At 43.7% G+C, this 13,815-nt stretch overlaps 1 protein-coding gene across 1 annotated transcript in view; it reads left to right on the top strand.

Moving 5' to 3' along the window:
* The window catches only part of LOC115114315 (chromodomain-helicase-DNA-binding protein 7), an 82,744-nt gene extending 75,708 nt beyond the window's left edge, over window positions 1-7,036 (top strand). The window contains 6 exon segments of the mRNA XM_029642446.2: window positions 705-938; window positions 3,368-3,583; window positions 3,884-4,027; window positions 4,172-4,276; window positions 4,443-4,905; window positions 4,908-7,036. Coding sequence (XP_029498306.2) covers window positions 705-938; window positions 3,368-3,583; window positions 3,884-4,027; window positions 4,172-4,276; window positions 4,443-4,905; window positions 4,908-5,467 — 1,722 coding nt within the window. The 3' untranslated portion in view covers window positions 5,468-7,036.
* The last annotated feature ends 6,779 nt before the right edge of the window (window positions 7,037-13,815 follow it).

Below are 13,815 nucleotides of genomic sequence, written 5' to 3'. Positions count from 1 at the left end.
TAAATTATCAAATGTTTAGTTGGTATTAAATGTAATAAAAAAATTAAGTATTTATCACATTATTTAGTAATGACAAAAGGAATTTGGTATTTTACAGGGACAGTAACTTTTATATGACAAGTGTTATTTTGGTAAACTTATTTTATTGATAGCAGTGGGTGGTGGGGGTTGCTCATTCATTGATAAGCGCATTAATGATAATTAGGGTTAGGGTGTTAGGGGTGTTAATGATACGTAATAAAATAAAGGCGTCATTTCAAAAAGCCTATTTCTCATCATACCATACCCTGCTGAATTCGTAAGATAACTTTTCCTTGATTATGATTTCTAAATGCGTCACAGTTACGAGACTGCTCGAATTATCGGCAGGCGGACAAGCAATACCCACCATTGTAGTACGGATGAAGCCTGAGCTGGAATGTGAAGGGAACTGAAGCTGGTTCGCTTTAGAAAACCCTGCGTAGATCTAGCTTGCAGAATACCCCTCTGGTCTCCCTGATATGTATGAGTAAAATTGATCCCACTGAAATAAAGCATTTTAATATTTATCACATCTATTTATATAAAGGAATCAAGTATGTAAAGCACTATGGTCATATTAGTTGCCATGTAAATTAACCTCTTTGTTACAGGCATCGCATTTTAGTCTATACATTGACTTTAAGTTTTCATATTGCTTATCATTGGGACTTATTCTGCTCCAGGGCATGCATCACCACAAGGCAGCGTCGTCCCTGGCGGGCTACTCCAGCAGCAGCATGGTGCCTTCTGCTACCCTCAAGGCTCAGATGGAGCTGCTACAGGCGGCCACGCCTTCCAGACATAGGGCCAATGGCTCATTGGCCGATGCTGACCTGCCCACCCGGAGGAGACGAGGCCGCAGGAAAAATGTGGAGGGGCTAGAGCTGCTGTTTATCAACAACAAGAGAGGAGCCACGGTACACAGCATGGTCACTAACAGTCACATTTTATTAATTTATTAAAGGTCCATGCAGCATTTAAAAATTGCAATATCAAATGGGTTCTGGGTAACAATTAAGTTACTGTGATTGTGTTAAATTAAAATGGTCAAAAAGAAACAAACCGCTTCTTAGCAAAGAGCAATTTTGCTAGACCTGTCTGAGAGAGTTCTGAGTTGGAAGGGGGAACTGAAAACTAGCTCTTATTGGCAGAGCGGTTTTGAACTGTTATTGGTCTTACTAATTTACCCGCCAAAACAGCTCTTTTTTTTAAATGGAGATGTGTATGTATATATGCAGTACTCATTCAAGGGTTTTTCTTTATTTTGACTATTTCTACATTGTGGAATAATAGTGAAGATGTCAAAACTATAAAATAACACATAGAATCATGTAGTAACCAAGAAAGTGTTAAACAAATCAAAATGTATATTATATTTGAGATTCTTTAAAGTAGTCACCCTTTGCCTTGACAGCTTTTCACACTCTTGGCATTCTCTCAACCAGCTTCATCTGGAATGCTTTTCCAACAGTCTTGGAGTTCCCACGTATGCTGAGCACTTGTTGGCTGCTTTTCCTTCACTTTGCAGTCCAAATCATCCCAAACCATCTCAATTGGCTTGAGGTTGGGTGATTGTGGAGGCCAGGTCATCTGATGCAGCACTCAATCACTCTCCTTCTTGGTCAAATAGCTCTTACCCAGCCTGGCGTTGTTGGTTCATTGTCCTGTTGAAAAACAAATGATAGTGCAAACCAGATAAGATGGCATATTGCTGCAGAATGCTGTGGTAGCCTTGCTGGTTAAGTGTGCCTTGAATTCTAAATAAGTGTCACCAGCAAAGCACCATCACACCACCTCATGCTTAAGTCGGAACCACACATGATCATCTGTTCAACTACGGTCTCAAAGACACAGAGTTTGGAACCAATAATCTCAAATTTGGACCAAATTACAGATGTCCACCGGTCTAATGTCCATTGCTTGTGTTTCTTGGCCCAAGCAAGTCTTCTTATTGGTGTCCTTTAGTGGTTTCTTTGCAGCAATTTGACCAATTTGATGTTGAAATGTCTGTTACTTGAACTCTGTGAAGCAGTTATCTGAAGTGCAGTTAATTGCTGATTTCCTCAGTTTACTCTGGGGCTTCCTTTCCTATGGCGGTACTCATGCGAGCCAGTTTCATCATAGCACTTGATGGTTTTTGAGACTTCACTTGAAGAAACTTTCATCGTTCTTGAAAAATTCCTGATTGGCTGACCGTCATGTCTTAAAGTAATGGACTGTTTCCTTGTTTGAGCTGTTCTTGCCATAATATGGAATTGGTCTTTTACCAAATAGGGTTATCTTCTGTATACCACCCGTACCTTGTCACGACACAACTGATTATCTCAAGGCATTAAGGAAAAATTCCACATGAACTTTTAACAAGGCACACCTGTTAATTGAAATGTGTTCCAGGTGACGACCTCATGAAGCTGGTTGAGAGAATGCCAAGTGTGTGCAAAGCTGTCATCAAGTCAAAGGGTGGTTTACTTAGAGGAATCTCAAATATAATGTTTGATTTGTTTAACATGTTTTTGGTTAATGCATGATTCCATATGTGTTAATTGCAGTAAACTAATGGACAGCAACACTTAGGCTTCTACTTCCAGCTTATATACATTTTACAATGGTCATCTTTTTGTTTGTTTTTAGTACCACCTTCAGTTACCCTCAACCCCTCCCATCTATCTGAAGACCATCCAGTTTTGATTTCTATTTGCCAAAACATTTTCAACTGTTTCACAAACGTTCTGAACCTCTATACATTTTACATACACAGTATATTTTATGTTAGTGATTTTATTTTTAGTCCCTCCCTTCAGCTCCACTCAAGCAGCTCTTACCGAGCTTCCCAAACTCTGTTCTCGGGATCCTTTTTTCTAGAACTACACAGCTGACTCGACTAATCATCAAGCTTTGATTCTTTTGAATCTGTTGTGTAGTGCTAGAGCAAAAACCAAAATGTGCACCCTTTGTGGTCCCCAGGACCACGTTTGGAAAATGTTGTCTTACACTTATTATAATTTTCAACAATTTCAGTATTATTCCAACCTTAGTGCGAAAATGTATATAAAACACAGGAAATCATGTTTCGGACCGCATTGGACCTTTTAATAAATGGTTATAAAGAACCTGATAGAAAACAGGTTCAACAGGAAAAAGTCTGACTTTGGTTTTAGAAATTGTCAAATGAACACGGGTATGCCTGGGATATCTCAATTAGACTAACGTACATTTAAGTACAAGTTTGACAGGACTTTGATCAAATTTCATACAAAATCAAACATTTTGAGTAGCTCAACATTACATGGTAATGAATGAAGAGTTAACCTTTCCCGGTCTTCATCCCCCCCGTCCCCCTCTATAGGAGGATTCCGAGGGGACCAAAGCGTCAGCGGAGGGGGTGCAGATGCCCCCGCGTTCCTACCGCCACAACATTCCCAGTCCCAGCGCCTCCGCCCGCGTCCCCTCTGTCAGCGCTATGGAGGACGGGGACCCAGGTACCCCCTCTGACAAGGACCTGAGGGACTGGCTCAGACAGCACCCCACGTACACAATGGACATGCCTACTGCATACACACCAGTATGTACTTCAATAAACTGGAATACAGTCTAGTTGTTTACCAGATGTCCCTATACAGTAGAACTATCCCATCAGTGTGGAATATGAGCATATCCCCTACCTTCAACCCCCTGTTCCCTTTCCTAAATCAGATCTTACACCATCCCTTTCAGTGATTTTAAAATATGTTTACAAAATATAACATTTAGCTATTCTAATTCGTAACGGTTATAGTGTCTGTCGTGAAGCATTCAAGAATTTCATGTCTGGTCCTGTCGTGATTCCTAATCCCTGTCCACACTACTGTCTGTCTCTCTGTAGAAGAGTGAGGAATTGCTCCTCTCCTCCCAGTTCCCCAAACCCAAGCAGAAGCGGCACCGCTGCCGAAACCCCAACAAGATCGACATCAACACTCTCACCGGAGAAGAGAGGGTTCCCGTGGTCAACCGGAGAAACGGCAGAAAGGTATGGGTTATTTTCAGTACAGTACAAATTAGCTTTGTCACAAATGCATTGGTCGCCATTTGGCAACAGTTTCAATTTGGCCTTTCATAGCAAAACTGAATGTATTGCTATCTTGTCAAACAATTTGTTCCTCTTTTTTTCCAGATGGGTGGAGCCATGGCGCCGCCCATGAAGGAACTGCCCCGATGGCTCCTGGAGAACCCAGAGTTTGCCATCGCTCCTGACTGGACCGACATTGTCAAGCAATCGGTGAGTCTCTTGTCATTCTCCCGGTTAGCCCTCAAATGATTCCAATCGGCACTTGTTTTAGATTTGAACCTTATCGGTTGGAAACTGATGTTTGAGGAGAAATGAATGCCAAATTGCAAAATTGTCATTTGACTAACTAACCACGGTCTCTTCCCCTATTCCACAGGGCTTCCTCCCTGAGGCCATGTTCGACCGTCTCCTGACTGGGCCCGTGGTGCGCGAGGAGGGCGTCCGTCGTCGGGGGAGACGCCCCAAATCGGAGATCGCCAAAGCGACAGCGGCTGCTGCGGCAGCTCAGGCCCAGGCTGCATCATCCGGGGGCCTAAACCCTCTGCTGATGAATGGCCTGTTTGGAGGCATGGACCTCACCAGCCTGCAGGGCCTACAGAGCTTCCAGAGTCTTCAGCTGCAGCTCATGGGCTTCCCCGGCATGGGGGGGGCTGACTCTAAACACGCCTCAGCCATGCTGCCTCTCATGCTTCCTGGTATGGCTGGTATGGGCGGCCTGCCAAACATGTTTGGCCTGGGAGGCCTGTTCGGAAATAACCTGGCCGCCGCAGCTGCCTCGGCTGCTGCCACGCCCGCTACAGCCTCCAACGGCAACAATGACGAGGGTGATTCGGACGAGACGTCAAGAGAGATGACGGGGAGGGCGGAGAAGAGGGGGATGAGGACAAGGAGAAGGACACTGGATTGGAGGCGGAGTCGAGTGAGGCTAACAGGGACGCCGCGGCTCTGAACGCAGCCGCTGCCGCAATGGCCGCCTCCGGCATGTCGGCCAGCTCCCTTGCCTTCAACCCCTTCCTGCTGTCCACCATGGCCCCTGGGCTCTTTTCCCCCTACATGTTCCTGCCCCCTGGCCTGGGAGGTCTCACTATGCCTTGCTTTCCCCCCACCACCCTGGCTGACCTGCAGAGTGCCATGGCTGGAGCCATGGGGGCTGCTTCTGGAGCTCAGGGCCAGGAGAAGGAGCCCAGCCAGGCTGGCCCCGCCCCGGACCGCCCTGCCGCATCTACCGCAGACCCAGAGACAGCCGACGACAGTGACTCAGCAGAGAGCCTGGAGAAGACTGCCGAGTCGTCTGCCCTAGAAGACGAGGCCTCCGCATTGGCTGAGGAAGCTGACTCGCCGCAAGACCTAGCGGCTGAGGATGAGGAGGAAGGAGAGGATGCCCCTGAGAAGAGTGACTGAAACTAAACTGGCCTTTGACCCCCCCCCCTAGTGCTCTCATGACACGTTTACACACCAACTTGATATCCAAATTAGTTTTTGTTTTATTTGTCTTTGTTTCTTTTACAGGTAAAAAAAAAAAATCAGGGAGAGTATACGTAACTAAAAGGCTCTCACTGTAGCGTTAATAGCGTAGTCAGGGAAAAAGCAAACTGAACTAGAGTTTTGCAGATGTCAAAAGGGTGTTATTTTTGGTCTTTGTGCTCTCTGAACAGTGCATACTAGATGAGATGGAACATTTCCTCCGAAATATTATTATAGGAATGAATCGTTCCAATAGTGCTATGCTGCTTTTCTGTTTCTGTATTTTTTTTATTTTTTTTTACTCTCTTGATATTGTGAAATTAAGTAGCATCTCGTAACTCTCCATTGGCGTACAATTTAACGGCATTAAGCGTCTATATGCTGCTGATGAAAAGGATCTTGTTTTTTTTGCTGTTTTACTGTTCTGCCTTGAAGAGCAGGATGAAGTCCTCACATATCAGATGGCCTAATAATCTGACTGTTCCCAGTCTCTCACACTGATGATCTCCCACACAAGTCTACACACACCTGACTGTTTCTTCCTGTAATCTTACTCACTAACAATCCAATCTCTGACTCTTCCCCGTCTCAATCGGACGGTCTTACCCTCACCCACCGTTCCTCTCCCAGTCTATGAAACGACCCCGTTACCCTTCTCAGTCAAATTCTTCCCAGTTCCAGTTTTCTGCCGCCTAGTACTACTACTACTACTAACACCCATATTGTCTGACTCTTCCAAGTCACACTCGTTATAGAAACTGTTTTCCAGTCTCACACACTGATGGCCCTGACTCTCCTGACTGTTTTTAGTCTGACACACTGACAAAGCCAAGCAGGGGAGAGACCTCTCTTCCACAACGCGGAAGGAGACAGCAATAACCTAAGGCAGCTTTTGAATGTCTCAAACATCGCTCTCCCATTAAAACACAACCACAAGTGTCGGTGAAAAAGAGAAACGAAATCGCATATAAACGATGACATGAAAAAGTACTGCAATCAATTTGTCTCACACTATCCCTGTTGATGCACTGGTGTAAGAGTAAAATAATCAGGTACCTTTATTAGAACTATTGAATGGGCTTTTTGTTACTTTTAGCCACCAAGCTGAAATGCATTACCTCAATTCTAACTAGCCTTGAAGTTTACAGACATAAGTTGTAAATGTTTTCTTTTTTGTCATTTTTTTGTTTCTTTTTTTTTTTCCTTTTTTACATCATGTATGATGAACTGTAGTTATGATGCTTTTAATAAAAGTGAATCATGATATTCGCCTAGGAAACCAAACCCGGAGTGCTTGTTGACCAGTTTTTTTTAATTTTTTTTTGTTTTTTTTTATTGGATGTTAAATGTACATGTCTATTTTGAGTGTTAAATGACCTTGGTTGATTCATGGTGGTGAAGTTATTACCCCCAGAATAGGAAAATAAAGGCTTTTTAAGTGCAGATGGACATATTTTTGCCAAATGTGATATCTACTAACAATTCAATAAAATCCACTACAATTAATCACATTTTAGAAATATTTCATTGCGCAATAAGCATAATAATTTGGCTGAACACTAGAGCAATCACACCATCAACCTACCCTACTGGAGGGAAGAAGAGGGGCCCCTGCTGAGATGTCTACCTTGGCTGCATGCCAGCTCACCTCTGACTGTGATCAGAAAGGTATTTATAGGTGAAAGCAATCTGATACAACCCTAATTAGGCGTATCTTTATGGCCGTGAAGAAGCCAACGAATGTGGTTAGGCCATTTGAGAATTTGACCAGTCATTGAGAGTCCTAAGGGTAACCAACTTGGATTCTTACTGGAGTGTTCGAACTCATGCCTTATATAAAATGGTCGTTCCGATGATGCTTTCAACCTATTTATTCCGTATGTGTGGTTCATGCAGGAATCAAATCTATGATTTGTGCACAAAACACTACCCCAACCAACTGGGCCATTGGAAGCATATGTTGGCTGGTGGGGTCTAGGGCTGGTGGGGTGGAGGCACAGGAGAGAGGGGTAGGGCTAGTGGGAGACACTACAGCGCTTCCAGAGACTGGGGGCTGTCGGTCTGCTAACTCGGGCAGTCATAAATGGCAGCTCTCCCAATGGACCTGCTGATGTGACCCAAACTGACAGGAGGGGCAGACTGTGTGTGTGTGTGTGTGTGTGTGTGTGGCTGTGGAAGACTAGCTGTGTGTGTGTGGCGGAGAGCAGCCTGTATGGTGGGGAGTTGGAGATCCTGTGTGTTTACTCAAGCGGATGGATGGGTGACTGGTTTTCCCCTGATAGACGTCTCTCATAATCGTGCGCTCTCGATGAAGTGGGTCGTGAAATCCATAGGTCTCCCGTGATTTCCCAGCATGTATTGTGTCGGGGAAGCATTCAGTGTTAGACAGGGACACTTGACCAGGAAAAAAATTGTAATTATTCAGTACTTATATGTTTTCATATAAAGATATTGAGAAATAATGACAGATTAATTAGTGCAGGTAGTGTTGTAAAATCAAATCTAATGTTATTTCATTTTAAGGCCCAGTGCTGTCAAAATTAAGTTTCCTCTGTATTTAATATATTGTACTACAGCTGATGAAACTAGCACTGTAGAAGGGTGAAAAAATGTGATCAGGGTTATTTCCTGATAGTTGCTGGTTGAAAATACAAACTACACAGGACCTCAACAGGTTTCGGATGTATGGAGTTTTGGCTTGCCTGGTGACATCACCAAGCGATATGTTAATAGACCAATAACTAAGAGTTCCAATAATAATAACAGCTAGTTGTAAGAATACATATCCTTCCCATTAGCCCCTCCATCGCTTTGGTGCCCTTACCATCCCACTCAGACCACTCCCAGAGAGAGATAGTATTTTGCTAAAAAGCCATTTTTGTTACTTTTGTCCTTTTTTATGGAAAACTATTACAGTAAGGTACCTAATTGTTACCTGGAAATTATTTGATATTGAGATTGATTTCATAACAGCTGTATATACAGTACTTCTCATATTATTCAATATTACCCTCCATTTTTTTAATTTAACTACGCAAGTCAGTTAAGAACAAATCCAAATCTCAGACTGACCAATAAAAATAAAAGATGAAGATGGGCAAAAAACACAGACACTGGACAGAGGAACACTGCTTAGAAGGCCAGCATCCCGGAGTCACCTCTTCACTGTTGACGTTGAGACTGGTGTTTTGCAGGTACTATTTAATGAAGCTGCCAGTTGAGGATTTGTGAGGTGTCTGTTTCTCAATCTAGACACTAATGGACTTGTCCTCTTGCTCAGTTGTGCATCTGGGCTTCCCGCTCTTTCTATTCTGGTTAGAGCCAGTTTTTGCTGTTCTTAATAAGAATATTTCATTCATTCAGATCTAGGATGTGTTATTTTAGTGTTCCCTTATTTTTTTGAGCAGTGTATGAAGAGTGGTACTCAGTGATGTGTTGGATTTGCCCCAAACATAACGCTTTTTATGCAGGACAAAAAGTTTTTTTTTTGTCACATTTTATGCAGTATTACTTATTGCCTTATTGCAAACAGGATGCATGTTTTGGAATATTTTTTATTCTGTGCAGAATTCCTTATTTTCACTCTGTCCTTTATGTTAGTATTGTGGAGTAAATATACTCAGTATACAAAGAATACTTGCTCTTTCCATGATAGACTGACCAGGTGAAAGCTATGATCCCGTATTGATGTCTCTTGTTAAATTCGCTTCAATCAGTGTAGATGAAGGGGAGAAGACAGGTTAAAGTAGGCTTTTTAGCCTCCCGAGTGGTGCAGTGGTCTAAGGCACTGCACCGCAGTGCTTGAGGCGTCACTACAGCCCAGGCTGTGTCACAGCCGGACAGGGAGACCCATAAGGCGGCGCACAATTAGCCCAGCGTCGCCCATGTTAGGAGAGGGTTTGGTCGGCCGGGATTTCCTTGTCCCATCACCCTCTAGCGACTCCTTGTGGCGGGCCAGGCACCTGCAAGCTGGCTTTGGTTGCAAGTTGTATGTTGTTTCCTCCGACACAATTGTGCGGCTGGCTTCCAGGTTTAGTGAGCAGTGTGTCAAGAAGAAGTGCGGCTTGGCAGGGTTGTGTTTTGGAGTTGTCCCATCATTGCAGTGATGGGACAAGACTAACTACCAATTGGATATCACGAAATTGTGGAGAAAACGAGGTAAAAAATTAAATAAAGTAGGATTTTCAAGCATTGAAACAATTGAGACATGGATTGTGTGTGTGCGCCAGTCAGAGGGTGAATGGGCAAGAGAAAAGATGTAAATGCCTTTGAACAGGGTATGGTAGTAAGCACACCGGTTTGTGTCAAGAACTTCTTCATGCTCAACAATTTCCTGTGTGTATCAAGAATGGTCCACCACCCAAAGGACCTCCAGCCAGCTTGACACAACTGTGGGAAGCGTTGGAGTCAACATGGGCCAGCATCCCTGTGGAACACTTTTGACACCTTGTAGAGTACATGCCCCGATGAATTGAGGCTGTTCTGGGGGAAAAGGGGAGGGTGCAACTCAATATTAGGAAGGTGTGCTTAATGTTTTGTACACAGTGTATCTCCTATCGCAGCCATGAAACTCTGTAACTGCTTTAAAATCACCATTGACCTCATGGTGAAATCCCTGAGTGGTTTCCTTCCTCTCCCACAACTGAGTTAGGAAGGGCACCTGTATTTTTCTAGTGACTAGGTGAATTGATACACCATCCAAAATGTTATTAATAACTGCACCACGCTCAAAGGGATATTCAATGTCTGGTTCTTTAATTTTTACCCAGCTGCATCCCTTTGCGAACCATTGGGAAACCTCCCTGGTCTTTGTGGTTGAATCTGTGCTTGAAATGCACTGCTTGACTGAGGAACCTTACAGTTAATTGTATGTGTGGGGTACAGAGATGAGGTAGTCATTTATAAATAATTTTAAACACTATTATTGTACACAGAGTGAGTCCATACAACTTTATGTGACTTGCACATTTACACTCCTGAACGTATTTAGGTCATAACAAAAGGGTTGAATACTTAAACTCAAGACATTTCAACTTTTTGGTTTGTATTCATTTGTAAACATTTCTAAAACAATTATTCCACTTTTACATTGTATGGAATTGTATGTAGATCAGTGGCACACAATGTAATTTTATCCATTTTAAATTCAACCTGTAACACAACAAAATGTACTTCATGAAGACACTGTATATACCTTTCTGCCTGATAGACCTGTAGACATTCCAGGACTAGATCCAGCCAGCCCATCTAGACAAAATAAAATAGATACTCCAGGACTAGATCTGCCACTGTTGGGGAAGCTACTCTGAATATATAGTTTACCAAGCTACCAATTACTTCACACTGGAAGAAGTTAAGCTACACTTTAAAAATATATAGTTTACTAAACTAAAGTTACTTTGAAAAAGTAATTCACTACATCAAAACTACTTTGTGGAAAATTGCAAGTACAGATCACTCTGGAGTCAGAATGGGTGAGAAAAAGGCAGTGAGAATTAGGCAGGTCGGATGGTGAAAAATAAATTATTGCCTACTTCACCCATACTTAATTTTAGCAAAAAAGTAGTGTGTTCCATTAATTCCAGTAGTTAGCTACATCACTACTTGGCAAACAAGTAATTAACTACTGAAAACACTACCAATATTTGAATTGAGTTCAACTAGCACCAAGCTACTTCAAAATGTAGTTAAAGCACTAGTTAAAATACATGTAGTTCACTACTACCCAACACTGATCTGTTCAGTCCAGTCTTTTGGCAGGCTAAATAGCTATTCGAGGCCTAGAGCTGCCCAGAGGCCCACCTCTCACCAGACACTGCTGCAGGCTGCAGTCCCAATCAGTCCAGACGGCTGTTTGTTGACAGTGCAGACCTGCCGGATGAACCCTCATTCAGCCCACTGGATGTGTCACTTCCTGCTTTGGTCTCCATGGTGGCGGGGGCTCTGCTCCTTGCAGATAAAGAGCCATCTGCGGTCGCCGTGACGACCCAGAGCCTGACCGTCACGGCAGTGTGATTGATCGCGGTAACCTGTGCTGGAGACACCGGTTGGTAGGGGGGAAGGAGAGAAAAGAGGAGGGGAATGGAGGGGGGGCAGATGTCCTTCTCTCCACCTGAGGGGATTTAAAAGTGTCACATGCTCTCACACCACCCGGTTCCCCGGGAGACGGATGTGTGGCGCGTGACATTGAGGGCGAGAGGCAGAGCATCAATCGCGGGCTGCATGATGAGTGTCACAGAGAGAGCCCTGCTCCTGTCACTGCACACACACACACACACACACACACACACACACACACACACACACACACACACAGCGACACACTAATACACACACTCGCACACACACTCTGGGACTAACACTCAGACGCAGTGATACACACACATAGACTAATTTAAACTCACACCACACACATACATTCATAAACCCACTGATGTGCAAACACACACACCACTTGTGTGCAGTTAAACACTCACACACATAAGACCACCCCTACACTTACACATTAACAATAATACACACACTCTCTCTCACTCAGAGAACCAACCATCAGGACCTGGCTGCTCTATATGGGTCCTGCTGAGAGAGCAACAGCACAACAGCCACCATTACAGTGCATTCAGAAAGTATTCAGACCTCTTGACTTTTCCCACATTTTGTTATTTTACAGCCTTATTCTAAAATGGATTACATTGTTTTTCCCCCCTCATCAATTTACAAACAAAACCCTTAATCACAAAGCAAAAACACGTTTTTTTTTACTTGCAAATGTAGAAAAAATAAACAGTTGAAATAGCACATTTACCTAAGTATTCAGACCCTTTACTCAGTACTTGGTTGAAGCACTTTTGGCAGCGATTACAACCTTGAGTCTTCTTGGGTATGCTACAGTAAGCTTGGAAAACCTGTATCTGGGGAGTTTCTCAGGTTGGATGGGGAGTGTTGCTGTACAGCTATTTTTAGGTCTCCAGAGATGTTAGAACGGGTTCAAGTCTGGCCTCTGGCTGGGCCACTCAAGGACATTCAGAGACTTGTCCCGAAGCCGTTCCTGCGTTGTCTTGGTTGTGTGCTTAGGGTCGTTGTCCTGTTGGAAGGTGAACCTTCGCGCCAGTCTGAGGTCCTGAGCACTCTGGAGCAGGTTCTCATCAAGGATCTCTCTGTACTTTGCTCCATTCATGTTTTCCTCGATCTTGACTAGTTTCCCAGTCCTTGCTGCTGAAAAACATTCCCACAGCATGATGCTGCCACCCCATGCTTCACTGTAGGGATGGTGCCAGGTTTCCCCCAGATGTGACGCTTGGCATTCAGGCCAAAGAGTTCAATCTTGGTTTCATCAGACCAGAGAATCTTGTTTCTCATTGTCTGAGTCCTTTCGGTGCCTTTTGGCAAACTCCAAGCATGCTGTCATGTGCCTTTTACTGAGGAGTGGCTTCTGTCTGACCACTCTACCATAAAGGCCTGATTGGTGGAGTGCTACAGAGATGGTTGTCCTTCTGAAAGTTTCTCCCATTTCCACAGAGGAACTCTGGAGCTCTGTCAGAGTGACCATCGGGTTCTTGGTCACCTCCCTGACCAAGGCCCTTCTCCCCCGATTGCTCAGTTTGGCCGGGAGACCAGCTCTAGGAAGTGTCTTGGTGGTTCCAAACTTCTTCCAGTTAGAATGATGGAGGCCACTGTGTTCTTGGGGACCTTCATTCCTGCAGACATGTTTTTGGTACCCTTCCCCAGAGCCTCGAAACAATCCTGTCTCAGAGCTCTACAGACAATTTCTTCGACCTCATGGCTTGGTTTTTGCTCTGACATGCACTGTGAAATGTGGGACCTTATATAGACAGGTGTATGCCTTTCCAAATCATGTCCAATCAATTGAATATACCACAGGTGGACTCCAATCAAGTTGTAGAAACATCTCAAGGATGATCAATGGAAACAGGATGCACCTAAGCACAGTTTCGAGTCTCATTGCAAAGGGTCTGAATAGTTATGTAAATAACGCTCTGTCGTTATAAATGAGGCTGTAAAATAACAAAATCTGGAAAAAGTGAAGGGGTCTGAATACTTTCCGAATGCTCTGTATATATTTTCCTATACTGTATTCACACCACAATAGAAAACCCCTCTTTGACTTCTCCTGTGTCATTCATGTAGCTAGCATTATGGGAAGGTTTAGGTAAAGTATCATACACAAGGGGTACAAACCCACTTCGGGATTTGATACAATCCCCGACAACAACACAATTTACTACTGCTGTCTAATCGAAGCTATGGTTTAAGATATGCCACGA

Source organism: Oncorhynchus nerka, linkage group LG9b (genome assembly GCF_034236695.1).
Source record: "Oncorhynchus nerka isolate Pitt River linkage group LG9b, Oner_Uvic_2.0, whole genome shotgun sequence".
Classification (NCBI taxonomy): domain Eukaryota; kingdom Metazoa; phylum Chordata; class Actinopteri; order Salmoniformes; family Salmonidae; genus Oncorhynchus; species Oncorhynchus nerka.
This window is presented reverse-complemented; position numbering and strand designations above follow the sequence as displayed.